Here is a 14,289-nt window from a genome sequence, read left to right on the forward strand (position 1 = left end):
TGCTAATTAGGAACATGCTAATTTATTTCCCCTTGATATAGTTATTTTATAGTAATATAGTTAAACGACTCAGATTAGTTTTAAAACAAACCACCATGTATTCCACTTGTGCCAAGTCCATTGGAAACAGCAATATACAAAATACAAGCTTCCAGCGTCACGATGCTTATTTTCTGAGAGAAAAATGAAAAAAATTAATACATAATTTCAAACAGTGATGAGGGTTTTGAAGAAAAGTATACTGGGTAACGAATAGAGAATAACCAGGTCTACTATATTTAGGGTAGTCAAGGAAGGCCTCTCATGAGTTTGAGCTAAGACCTGAATAAGCGTGTCAAAGATAAAAGTTAACGCCGCAGCGAATTGTCTTCTGGTCTCTTTCTCTCTGGGGCCAGACTGACTCCTGTTCCGTTGTCTGCACGTCTCTGTTTACCTAGACAAACTTGAACATATGTAAGTCTTAAATTACAGATGAGAATCTGAGGCTTAGAGTTTAGCAGGGCAAGTAACTGATTCTGAAGTGGGTACTTGCCTTCGCGTACTGTCTACACAATGGTGTTAGAAGAACGACGTGCTGTGTTAACTTTCAGGTGGCTATTGAGAATACGTTAGCCGCCGCTTGGAGGCTCCAGAGGGAGGCTCAGAAGGCCAGCGTTCTTCTAACCTCTCTTCCATTTCCAACACCACTGCCCAGGTTTAGAAACCAGAAAATAGAAAGAAAAAGGCAGATGTCCAAAAGGCTATCACTTCTCCCAAGGGTTTCCTTGCTGTTAAGATGTACACGATTCACGCGATGATGTCCGCTAAGAAGCAAGGCCAAGACAACTTCGCTCCACCCGCGGCCACGCCCCCGCCCTACGCGACCGGTCCAGGTCAGCAAAAGCCAGGCCCAGCCATTCGCGCACGGCTCCACACCACTTCCGCTGTCGCCGCGGCCGGCGTCGCTAAATGATGTTACAACTTCCGGGTCGCCAAGGCCGCCTCTGGCGGCGCCAGCGTCGGTTTTAGCAGGTGTTCTGTCTATGGAGTCAGTTGGTGCTGGCGACGGCGTGGAGGCAGGAGGCGGTGTCCGATTGGGGGCCGTTTCCCCGCCAGGATGTTACCGGGGTTGGCCGCCGCCGCTGCGGCCCACAGATGTAGCTGGTCCTTCCTGTGCCGGCTGCGTCTGCACTGCAGGGCGGCGGCCCTCGGCTCCGGCGACCGCCAGGGTGAGTGTCCCGCTCCGGCCGCTGAGTCCGCGGAAGTCGGCCTGGAGGACCCGGCCGAGGTGGGCGTTCGGCGCTTCGCCTCGGGCAGTACTCCCGCTTGCCCTTACCCATCCCCTGAACCTTTCGGGTCTCTGCCTTTGCAGTCCATCCGTCTCAGCCCAGCCCGCGGGGGCTCCTGACAGGCCTTCCAGGCTAGCACAGTCCCCGCAGAAACTTGCGGGCAGCTCTTGGGCCGGGACGCTTCCACGGAGCCAACCACTTTGAACCGAACGTTAGGTTACGTGCGCCTCGCGATGTCATCCGGTGTCCTTTCCTTCACTCCTGGCAATGAGAAATTATGCACTCTCCAAAGTTCAAGGGGCATTTGAGCTCACCGACTCACCTTCGCACTATGGCCGAGTAGATATTCCTGCCCTGCTCCTTTTCTCATACTCACAGTTTGTTTTATTAAATTCCCTAAAAGGATAAAGGGGCGTGCTACTCAGCATTGACGAATCATTCTTAAGTATGAGGGTATAACCATGTCACATTGAATGAGCCCATCTTTGGAACGGAAAAAAAAAACCCCAAACCAAAACAACTCCTCAGGTAGGTTGAATAATCTTTTTAGTGAAAAAAATGTCCACTGGAGCTGTAACCCAGAAAAAGGTGGCCGACGAAATTTTTAACCCTCTTTAATATGCTTTTCTAATGCAAATTTAATTGTCCAACGGTTTCCAAAAACATTGAGCTTCTAAGTTTTAATCAGGCTTGTTTCCCTTTTTGCCAGAGCTTGACTTTCCAGAGCTTGACAGTTCAGAACTGATGGGAACATTGAAGAAGACAGAACCAAATCCACACCAAATCCAATCCTCCCTAATTCCTGGGGATGCAGAGTATTTACAGAAACATTTCCCAAAAATTCATGTTTGAAAAGACTTGAATCATGTTTGTGACCTCGCAGTAGAACTTCGAGGTTGTAGTCAAGTCATTAAAGTTTCTAAGTAATGTAAGGTCAAATAACGCCTATACTGTGCAAATAAAATTAGAAAATACTCGTATCTTCTATTTGCAATATGTGTAACAACTAGCTCTTAAAATTTCAAAAGGTTAATTTTAACAGCGCTGTTCTTGGGTCTTTTTGGTGGTAATAGAAAAGTATCGTTGTTGAGTTTTCTTAAATTAGAAATATAATCATCTGTACTCTAGAATCCCTAAAAGTAAACTTTTTAGCATAGTTGCTTTGGTTGACCAAGCAATTTTGGCTTTTCGCACTTAAATTAGGTGTAGTGACCATCAAATTTAGTCTAAACTGCCCTTTAAGTTTGGTGAAAAAGGAGTTGAAATGGCGTAGTTTAATCCCTGTTCTCTGTAGCAGTCATCATGTCAAAAATAATGTGTTTTTTGTTTCATCGATCTGTGAACCACGGATGATAATTATCTAACTAGTCATAATAACTTTGCAGAGTTATTTAGACTGTCTCTTACCAAAAAATTAAAGTGTGTTTCACACTTTAAACAGTAGGTTTTAAAAATAACCTTGTTTGTGAAAATTTAGTTTTAATAACACTGAAACAGTTCATGAAAGGGCATCTGTAATTATGGTAAGTTTTTAAATCATTTAGAGAAAGTACTTTTGGATGCATATAAAAAGGAAAGAGTATTTGGAGAACTTTTGGGAAAAAATTCTAAAACCAGATGTTTTTCTTTGTTACAGAGTAAAGTTCAGTTTATGCTTTTAAAATTCCTGTGTGGCTGGGAAAAACTTGTAAAGAATGAGAGAAGGAAACCTTGAGGGAAACAATTGCTTCATATATATACTTAAAACTGAGAAATGCCTGCATGTGCAACTAACACTGAAAACTCACTTTAAAGGTGAAAAGGAAAACAATATTCTAGAGCAGCACTGTCCAAAAGAAATATGTGAGCCACGTATGTAATTTTGAGTTGTTTGATAGCCATATTTTAAAAAGTAAAAGAGATAAAATTAATTTTAATATTTTATCTAGTATATTCAAAATATTTTAACATGGGATCAGTGTAAAAATTGAGACATTTTACATTATCTTTTTGTAGTAAATCTTTGAAATCTAATGTGTATTTTACACTTACAACACACTATAGTTCAGATTAGCCACATTTCTAGTGCTTAATAAACAGTGACTACTGTATTGGACTGTCAGTGTAGAGTTTGTATCTTTAATTTATAAAGAATTTTTGCAAACCATGTACATTCCAGTAGAAAAATGGGCAAAGGAAATGCATACAGAGTTCATAAAGGACTAAAGTTGCCAATATAAATGCAAAATAGTCCATACTCACTAATAAGTGTACAAATGTAAGTTTAAAGGGTTTATACTCATTGTGTGTCTCATATTGGTGAAGTTTTTCATAATGATACTCTAGATTGAGGGTACAGGAGAGCGGGGACTCTCTTACTACTGATTGGGACATGTAGTTGAACAGTGTTTGGAGGTCAGTTATTCTTTGTGTAAAAAGAACTTTAAAGGTTTATGCTTTCTGACCCAACGATTCTCTTTCAGGGGACTTACCTAAAAAATATATAATCAGATGTATATTAAAATGTGTGCAAAGTTGATTATTGAAAGTAATAAATTGGCAACATTTATAGTTGTGAAGAGTTGGAAATTGAAATATATTTTTGTACATATGGGCTGATAATATATGCAACCATTAAAAAAAAGTTTAGAAGAATGGTGACATGGGTAAATCTCTTGATGTGCTATTACATAAAACTTGAAAAAATGTGGTAAGAATATATACTGTGATAAAAGTTTTTCTAGAAAAATTTTTTTCATTAACTATGTATTTTTTAAGTGATCTATGATGAACATATACTTTTGAATTACAAAAACCTTAGTTTCCTTTGTAAATATATCCCCTTAAAATTTTTTTTAATTTTTAATTTTTTTTTGTATCATTAATATACACTTACATGAACAACATTGTGGTTACTAGCTTCCCCCCATTATCAAGTCCCCACCACATACCCCATTACAGTCACTGTCCATCAGCGTAGTAAGATTCTATAGAATCACTACTTGTCTTTGTGCTATACTGCCTTCCCCGTGCCCACCCCTACATTATGTGTGCTAATCATAATGCCCCTTTTTCCCCTTCTCCCTCCCTTTCCACCCATCCTTCCCCAGTCCCTTTCCCATTGGTAACTGTTAGTCTGTTCTTGGGTAACATATCCCTTTTTTCAAGTTCCCTTGGCTTTGCATAGAGCACTTACTTTGCCCCATTTGATAAAAATTTGAGATGGAAGGATGCTCCTTTAAATACTATATATCAAATTAACAGTTGCTATACACCAAATTAAAAGTGTAGTTTAAAAATAAAAATATCGAAATTAAACCCTTGTATTTTATTCCTGTCCCTAATCTCAAAGTATTTATTACCATAAGAAAAGTAAAATGGGAATTAGCTTTTGTCCCCAGCTTCCACTCCCACCCCTCTTTATATAACCAGTAGGAACATTAACAGTAGTAAAAGATCATTTTGGTAAGGTGACAGCATGATTCTATGTCGTTCAAGTTAATGATGGAATTTCTAACTAAAATGAGGCTAATCATAGTATGTGCCTTAGAGTTTTAGTGAGTGAGAATCATTCAGCAAAGAGGTGCCAGGCGTTGTAGTTGCTGATGGTGTAGTGCTGAACAAGACAGTGCACATTTATTGGGCAGACACTAGGAATGAAGAAACATCTAAATGCTATGAGAAAGAAGCAAGGTGAGAAGGGGCCATTTCATTAGATTTGTTGGCCTAGAACTCCTGCTTTTCTGAGGGGGTGTGACTGAGTCAAGGCATGAAAAATGAAAATGGGTAAGCCAGGTGAAGTTCAGGGAGAAAAATCACATCAGCTGTAGTCTTCTAGGCTGAGCCTCTGTCTAGGTCACCCTTGTGCTTGCTGGATGATTAGGCGTAAAAGGGTTTTTCTGCAGTATTGGCTAGCCGAAAGCATAAAAGTGAACTAGAGATAGTGTGTTAATAATCAGCAGTAATAATATTAGAAGTAAATTAGCAATGAGTATATTTTTAGCTTTTTAGGCATTTTTTTAAATATAGAAAAGTAAAAAGTAAAAATTGTGCATAATCCAGATTTTTCACCAGATTTTTAATAGTTGTTATACTGCCTTGTTTTCTCCTGCTTTTCATGCAACATTGTAGGTGTTTTCACATTACTAAACATTTTTAATGTATACATAATGAAAGTATAGGAACTTCTCATAACTTAATCATTCTGTTAAGGAACATTTAAGTTGTTTACAGTTTTTGCTGTGATAAATGATGCCATGAAGAACAGTTTTTGCATTCTGTATTATTGTGTACTTTATGGACCCAAAAAGCTGCTGCCTATTCTGCTTATTGTCCATTTTAAATTCACACTAACCTCTTTAAAAATAAGTGTGACAGTGATTTCGTTTTCATTATGTCAGTGCAGTAGAAATCTTGAGGAAAAAAACAACTGAAATAGTCCCTAAAGAGAGACTAACCTCTGGAAGACTTATGCTGCAAGTTTGACTCTGGTCCTGAAATTAGCCAGAAATAAAACATTCCAAACTGCGAGCAATCTTTTTGTTTTTAGTTACTGTTATTGCAGAAGCAATATAAACGGTAGACAGAATTGTCAGTTTACTTGGGAGAAAAAGAGTATCCTGTGTTGTTTGTTGTGGTAGTCTGACAAAAGGCCAGAGTGGTAGGTGACAAACCAGACTGGAGAGAGAGGACAGGTGATGATCACTAGTAGGGGTCATTAGGTGCTAGAGGCAGGAACAGTAAAATAAGAGCAGAAAAGAGTGATTGTTGTGATTAAACTGATAAGGTACCAGTAACTCTGCAGTCTTGATGAAGAAACAGCTAAATATACAGCAATGAGAATGTCCTTGTCCAGGCCCATTGACAGTGAGCCAAACTAAAGACTTGTCTTCCATATATAGGTTATTATAGAAGTTACCTTGAAGAAAGGGTTTTAGTTGTGGGTAGCATTTTTTACTATCTTCTGTCTCCTAGAATTAATTATTCAATAATTTATTCAACAGATGGTTGTGTTTCTACTACTACGTGTTAGGTATTTGGTTTATTGAATCAAATGTGGTCCTTTATATTTTTAAGAATATAAAATGTTAAAGGTAATAGTGTATCCTGCAAGTTCTGTGCAATTTTCAATGTTGTATTAATGCCAAATGTGTACTTTTAAAGTTGCTGATACCTGAAATTCTCCCCAAGTTAAAAATTACAGACTTTTCAAAAAACAGGTAGCAAGGAAGCTATCAAAGATTATAGTAATGTTAAAAGGATGCAGGAGTCAATTTGAGGAGACCTCTAATGACCAAAAATGGGGCACTTTGAGCATAAATTAGGATAATGCTAAAATGGGTTAAATACGATAAAATAATAATTAAATCTGAAATCATACAACACACACACACACAAATTAGTGTGTCACTACTGCAGGATAGTAGGTAGTAAACTCATTTTGCAAACTGGTAGATAAAAGGAAAGTATTGAGCATTTAGCCAAACTTTCCTGTATGAACTATACTGCTGGATAATCAGATAAACAAGGAGAATTTTCTTTTCATAGAAGTACTCTGACTATTAAGTGAAGAAGTGATAAAATTAGAATATCACCATTTTGTAAACACCCACCTAATGAATAAATGGTTCTAGGCATTGACTCAACAGCAGACACTGTCACAGAGACAGCCAAATATTACATGGCTTCAAATGAAAGAACTCATCACCACTTAACAAGTAGTGTTGTTCTAATAAAAAGAACCTGAATTTGGATAAAGCCTTTACATCCATTAATTTATAGAACATATAGTAGAACAGGTTATACAATGCCATGAGAATTACATCAGTGAAATTTAGACTGGACACTATTAGGACAAAGTTTTGGGACAAATAATTTGGTTTCTTCAATATAAAAATTGCTCTAAAGAAAGACATCCTGTAGCTTAAAAAAGGCTTAAGAGACATCTTAATTAATCATAGTATCTGGACCTTATTAGGATTTGTTTATACACACAAAAATTACTTGTTAACAGCTGGAATTTGGAAATTGAGGATTTTGGTTAATATTAAGAAATATTTTTTATTTGTAATGGTAATGTGGCCATTTTTAAAAGTCTCAGAATACATACTGAAATATTTGTGAATGAAATTATTTTAGTCTGAGATTTGTATTAATAGGGGGTAAGGAGATACTGGTTCATAAAGAGATGAGACAAGGTTGACCATGAGTTGATAACTGTTGAAGGTGGGCAGTGAATACTTGGATGTTTATTGTACTGTTTTTTTCTACCGTTGCATATGTTTGAAAATTTCTGTAACGAAATTTTTTAAGAACTAAGGGAACCTTGACAAAAATCTAGAATCAAGTACTGGAAACATTATCAGTGATCATCTGAGGAAGAATTTTTAGGCTGGCAAGTAATTCCTCTTTAAATACCTTAGCAAAATTTCTATAAAAGCATTTCATCAGTGAGTGAAAAAAAAGTGTTGGCAGCATTTGTCTTTGTTAGGTAATAATCACAAAAGATATTTTCAGTAGGGCTGACAAGTTAGAACACTAGTGGCCTAGTGAAGAAGATGCTCCCCTGAAGGGCAGGGTTTCTTAGGTGAAAATATTTTAGCCCTTACTTTACTAATTACTTTTGCTAGTGTGCTACGTATTTTGATGTGCAAAAAGATAAATTATTACATTTGCTTTACTCAGCCTTTAGGAAGTAGAAGCAAATAGACCAAAAACATAATGCACCTGCAATAATTATTTGCCAAATAAATGGAAGAGTAAATTGACATCAGGAAGTTTTTCAGGAAAACAAGTTTCAAGCCTAAAACTTGAGTGACTACTACCTAATGTCCCTCATGCTTTTCTAATTATCTTCCTTCACAATAACTTTGTTCCTGATGAATTTTCTGAGCCACTGAGAAAAGGTTTGTTTTTCTTGATTTCAGAAGGCATATATTTGCACATGCATGTACTGAATTAACATTTTTGGGATATGATTATTAAGCAGTTAGAAAAGTTTCGATTCTTAAGTGTTTAACACTCCACTTAAAAAAAATTTGACTCTCTAATGATATAATTTCATTATTTCACCTAAAAGTTTAAAAAATAATGTAAATTATATCTAGACAAGATTTTTGAGTTCTAAGTACTCAAGAGTGAAAAATAATGGAGAAAGAAGGTCACATGAAAAGAGACAGAACAGGTTTGCTTTTCTAGCACTTTGGTGCAAAAATGGGATATATTTTTCTTCTGTATTTCAGCCCTCCAAATTGCATAGTCAACCCAGATGGTGCAGCTGAAGTGCTTTGTAATTAGTCATCTATTCTTCCCTCACTTGGAATTCCCATATACTGAGGAATCTCAGCAAATGTTGATCTAATTATCTCATTTAAAATAAATCAGTGACAGTATGAATGATTGATTAATATAATTCACTTATTGATTGTGAAATGAAAGAGGAATAAATTTCCAGCTAGCAGGAGGACAGGGTAATTTTGAGTAGGTAGCTCCCCTGACCTCCTCCCCCCGTCAGTTCTCTGTTCTGAAAAGTTCATTATGCCAACATTTTTTAGTATGCAACCAGCATACAAAATAGATTATTATATGCCAGAGACTTTTCGGAATAGTTGAATAATATGAATGTTTTATATAATTTTATATATTTTTTAAGTTTCCATATAAATAAATTTACAAACTAGAGAAAATAGTATTATCCTTACTTTTTCTTTACAAAATGTATTCCCTGTACATCTAGGGGCCAATTAAACACTTCAATGGACAGGGGGACTTGACATTATGCATTTGATTATCTAGCAGAATGAAAGTTTCACTATTCTGTAAAATTATTCTCTTTCTAATCATAGTAGGTGTGTTATTGGGTATGAAAATCTTTATTGTGAGTTTATTTGAAATTAAAATTTTTTTTATTTCAGAATGGCAGAGTTCAGTGACATTTGGAAGCTTTTCAAACATGGTTCCCTGTAGTCACTCATATACTTTTACACTGAGTCAAGTAAAGTTGTACTCCACAAATGTTCAGAAAGAAGGACAGGGTTCACAAACTCATCAAATGTCATCATTTGATGAAACAGGTATGTATAAATCTTTTAAAAAATCATTTTTTTTCTGTACACTGGAATAGTTTGCATAAGATTATTTGTTCCTTCCATATTTGACAGAACTTACTTTTAAAAGTACTTGGACCAGTGTTTTCCTGGGGGAGCCATTAAACTGCTAATTTACCTAAAAAATTTTTTTCCTTTTTCTTTTTGACTCAGTTTTAGTAAGTTCGATTTTTTCCTAAGAATTTATCCACTTACACAAAAATTTTAATTTATAGGCATAAAGTTCATGATATCCTCTAAATATTCTTAGTAGCATATGTAGACATCCTCTTTTTCATTCCTAATGGTGTTTGTCTTACTTTCTTGAATAATTTTGCCAGAGCTTTGGCCATTTTATTATTTTTCCAAGTAATGATTTTTTTTCTTACTTTGAACCTTCATATTGTATGTTTGTTTCCTATTTCATTAACTTCTGTTCTTACCTTAATTATACCCTAGTTTCTACTTTGTTCTGTTACTCATTTTTTAACTGTCAGCTATTTTGCTCATTAATTTTGAGCCTTCTTTTCTAAAGTAGGCATTTGAGCCATTATAGCTTTTGTATCATGGTAAATTTGACAGTTGTTCCTTATTTTTTAAAAATCCCTTAAAATTTCACTTTATATATTTTGAGGCTGTGTAGTAAATGTATTACATTTAGAGTTATTACATAACACTGAAGAATTATATCTGTATTGTTATGTAACTTATTCCTTTTTTTTTTTTAAGTGACATATCCACTAGATTTCTTTAGTATTTGCCTAGTATAATCTTTTGACTTGAACCTTTTTTTTTGTCCTAACTTAATAACCTTTGTCTTTTAACTGGAAGTTTAGTCTTTGTTTACATTTATTGTAATCACTGATATGTTTGGGCATATATATCTCCCATTGTATAATGAACTTCCTTGTGTTTTTTTATTTTATTTTTGCCTTCTAAATTTCTTTATTTTCTCATTCCATTATCCCTTTTCCTCTATACATACCACACATACCCACACTTGTTTGCAAGTTATATACTCTGTATCTGTATTTCAAAGTCTAAAGGTAATTGAAAAGTTTACTTTCCTTCTGAAAAATACAAAGAACCTATAATACTTTAACTCTAGTCACGCCCTCCCAACTTACTTGCTATTTGTTGGCTAGTATTTTGTGTCTGTTCTTTATCTTCTTTAAGATATATATTGTTATTTGTTTAAATTTATCTAGAAATCTTTGTTAACTACCTTTTCTTATTTCTCTAATCTTTCTGTCTGATGTGCATCCTAGGTGAAGATCTTATGGTAAAGGCATATTTAAGGTGCTGTTCTACTGTCTTTTGGCTTCTACTGTTGTTGTTGAGAAGTCAGATGTTATGCCTTTGTTTTCCTGTGTTTTCTGTTTGACTGCATTTTTTTTATTTGACTTTGTTTTCAAAGTCTTTTTCTTTGGTGTTAACTATAGTTTTATTATGAAGTGATCAAGTGTGTATTTCTTTATATTTATCCTGTTTGAGATTTATTGGGCTGGATCTGAGAATTGGTAATTTTCTGCAACTGTAGAATTCTGTGATTCTCTATCATTACCCCATTAAGTATTAATTACTACTTCTCATTTCTCTTTTATCTCCTTTTGGAACTCTAATTAGAATTATGTTATATCTTCTTGCTTTGTTTTCCTTATATCTAAGACTCTGTCATCATTTGTATTTCTTTTATCTTTCTGGCCTAAATTCTTGATTATTTCCTTGGGTCTACCTAGTTTACTAATTTCCTCTTCAGTTGCCTCTAGTCTGCTGTTTGATATATATATATATATATGTTGGGTTTTTCATTTCAATGGTTATATTTTTCATTTCTAGAAATTGCTTATTTTTCACATTTCTTTGTTGGTCTCTTGTTTCTTGATTGTTTTCAAACTTCTTTTTTATTAGCCATATTAAATATAGCTATTTTGTATTATGTGACTGAAAATTCTGCTATCTGAAATTTTTTGGTTCTCACTATATTTTTCCTGTGCTTCTTACTGTCATTGATGATGTGATATTTGTGTTTTTTAACTGAGAGTTGGTCATTTTTCATGCAGTTCTACATTTTGGGACTATTTGATGTCTCTGGATTTAAGATGCAGTCAATAGAGAATTTACTCTTATCTTTATTAGCTGCTGGGGACACAGCTTGGGACTACATTAAATTAAATTCTCTACTTTAGATTTTTTTGACAGCACTAGATGGTAGCATGAATTCTACAGCAGACTTATGAGGATTGACTTATCATTGAGTTTTCAGTGGTTTTTTTCTTCCCCATTACTTAACACCAAAGTAGCAGTAGACATCCTCCTTTGCTGTTCCCTTCTGTGTGTATTTTTTCTAGGTCACAATTATCCCAGATGCTTAGTTTTTTTTTGGGTGTTCCCTATTAGACTCCCCATCTTGAGCAGAACCTACCTAGTCTTTTTTTTTTAATTGAAATATCATTGATACACAATCTTACATTGGTTTCAGATGTACAACACAGTGGTTCAACAGTTTTCCATATTATTAAATCCTCACCCCCTCTTTTATGGTTATTATCTTTCAACATAAAAGGATGTTACAAAATCATTGACTGTATATCCATGCTGTACTAACATACCAGTGAACAGCTTATATTGTGATTGTGAATTACTGCCCCTTTATCACCCTTGCCCTCACCACCCACCCATCCCAACCCCTCCCCCATCACAACCACTAGTCACTTCTAAGTGTCTGTGAGTCTATGCATGCTGTTTTGTTCATTCGGTTTTGCTTTGTTTTTATATTCCACAAATAAGTGAAATCATATGATATTTGTCTTTTCTCTGCCTGGCTTATTTAACTGAGCATTATACCCTCTGGATCCATCCATGTTATTACAAATGGCAGGATTTGTTTTCCTTTTATGGCTGAATAATATTCCATTGTGCATATGTACCACATCTTCTTTATGCATCCATCTATTGGTGGACATTTAGGTTGCTTCCATATCTTGGCTATTGTAAATAATGTGGTGATAAACATAGGGTTGCATATATCTTTTCAAATCAGGGATTTTTTTTTTCTTTGGGTAAATTTTAGGAGTGGAATCACTGGTCAAATGGTATTTCTATTTTTATTTTTTTATTTTTTTATTATTTTTTTTTTGTAGATAATTATTTTTTATTGAAGGGTGGTTGACACACAGTATTACATTACATTAGTTTCAGGTGTACAACATAGTGATTCAACATTTATATACATGACAGTTCTAGGTACCAGCTATCACCATACCAAGCTGTTACAATATCTTGCCTATATTCATTACATCCCGGTTACTTATTATTTTTTTTGTGAGGGCATCTCTCATATTTATTGATCAAATGGTTGTTAACAACAATAAAATTCTGTATAGGGGAGTCGATGCTCAATGCACAATCATTAATCCACCCCAAGCCTAATTTTCGTCAGTCTCCAATCTTCTGAGGCATAACAAACAAGTTCTTACATGGGGAACAAATTCTTACATAGTGAATAAGTTCTTACATGGTGAACAGTACAAGGGCAGCCATCACAGAAACCTTCGGTTTTACTCATGCATTATGAACTCTAAACAGTCAGTTCAAATATGAATACTCATTTGATTTTTATACTTGATTTATATGTGGATACCACATATATTTCTCTCTTTATTATTATTATTTTTAATAAAATGCTGAAGTGGTAGGTAGATACAAGATAAAGGTAGAAAACACAGTTTAGTGTTGTAAGAGAGCAAATGTAGATGATCAGGTGTGTGCCTGTAGACTATGTGTTAATCCAAGCTAGACAAGGGCAATAAAACATCCACGTATGCAGATGATTTCTCTCAGAACAGGGGGGGTGAGGTTCTAAGCCTCACCTCTGTTGATCCCCAATTTCTCACCTGATGACCCCCCTGCGACTGTGCCTGTCTTAGGTTGTTCCTCCCTTGAGGAATCTTACCCGTCTCTGGCTAACCAGTCATCTTCCGGGGCCATACAGGGAAATGTAAAGTTGGTAAGTGAGAGAGAAGCCTTATTGTTTGAAATGGTTAGCTTTTTATTTCTTTGCATATTTATGCCCTGTAGCTTCTATGCCCAGCATTTGTCTTGAGGTATCTTTAGCACTTGGAGGAATTATGATACTCGGTAAATTTGATATGAGGCACGAATTCTATTTAAGGGTTGTAATTAGGAAGGAAGAAGAAAAGCTGTAGAAGTAGCAGGCGGCAGAAAACATGGGAAGATTGATTATTTCTTTGACATATCTTCTTGTAGAGTAACTTCAGCATGTATAGGTTTTAAGCTACTACTTAAATTGCGCACACACATTCACATAATAGGAGTATAGTTACATAACCAAAGCATACCTGTAATTACCAGCCATCTCCAGTGAAACCAAGAAAACCAGTTAGGCACCTTAGGCATTTGTGAAAACTTATCTATGATATGGTGGATATTGTCCATCTGAATTTGAACAGTCTGAGAGAAATCAGACAAATTAAAACAACCCATTCCTGGGGAATGTTCATATCCCTTATATTCTTTTAACAGTAAATAGTCTGTAGTTGTAAGATTTTGGAGCGCTACAATTTGCACTTCTCCTAATTCTTGATTGAGTTCCAACAGTATAGATCCACTCAAATTTGTTGTTTTACTGTATGCACAGGCCAGCTTAGATATCTCCTTCCTCATTCCCATGGCAAGTCCAGGAACTGGTGGGATGAGTGCATCTACAGCTGTAGCAGTGCGTGGATCTTTGTTGGGGTCTTTTGATGATCATCCTCTGGCATGAGTCTTCCAGAGAGTGCTGATGTTGGAAGTTCTTTTTCATATCGTATCTTAGTTCATTTTCGGGGTAGCCCAATTAGGCTTTGATCCTCTGTATAAACACAAACATACCCTTTGCCTACACTTTTATATGCCCTTTATACCCTTGTGTAGAACTCATTGGAAGTTACCACACA

At 35.5% G+C, this 14,289-nt stretch overlaps 1 protein-coding gene across 3 annotated transcripts in view; it reads left to right on the forward strand.

Moving 5' to 3' along the window:
* Positions 1-914: 914 nt before the first annotated feature.
* SLC30A9 (solute carrier family 30 member 9) overlaps positions 915-14,289 on the forward strand; it is a 115,524-nt gene continuing 102,149 nt past the window's right edge. The window contains exons 1-2 of one of the 3 annotated variants that reach the window (XM_057502182.1): positions 915-1,208; positions 9,161-9,319. In XM_057502182.1, the coding sequence (XP_057358165.1) occupies positions 1,097-1,208; positions 9,161-9,319 (271 nt within the window). In that variant the 5' untranslated portion in view covers positions 915-1,096. The remainder of the gene's footprint in view (positions 1,209-9,160; positions 9,320-14,289) is intronic. The other 2 variants (XM_057502181.1, XM_057502180.1) reach the window with 2 other exon arrangements.

Source organism: Manis pentadactyla, chromosome 5 (genome assembly GCF_030020395.1).
Source record: "Manis pentadactyla isolate mManPen7 chromosome 5, mManPen7.hap1, whole genome shotgun sequence".
Taxonomy (NCBI): Eukaryota; Metazoa; Chordata; class Mammalia; order Pholidota; family Manidae; genus Manis; species Manis pentadactyla.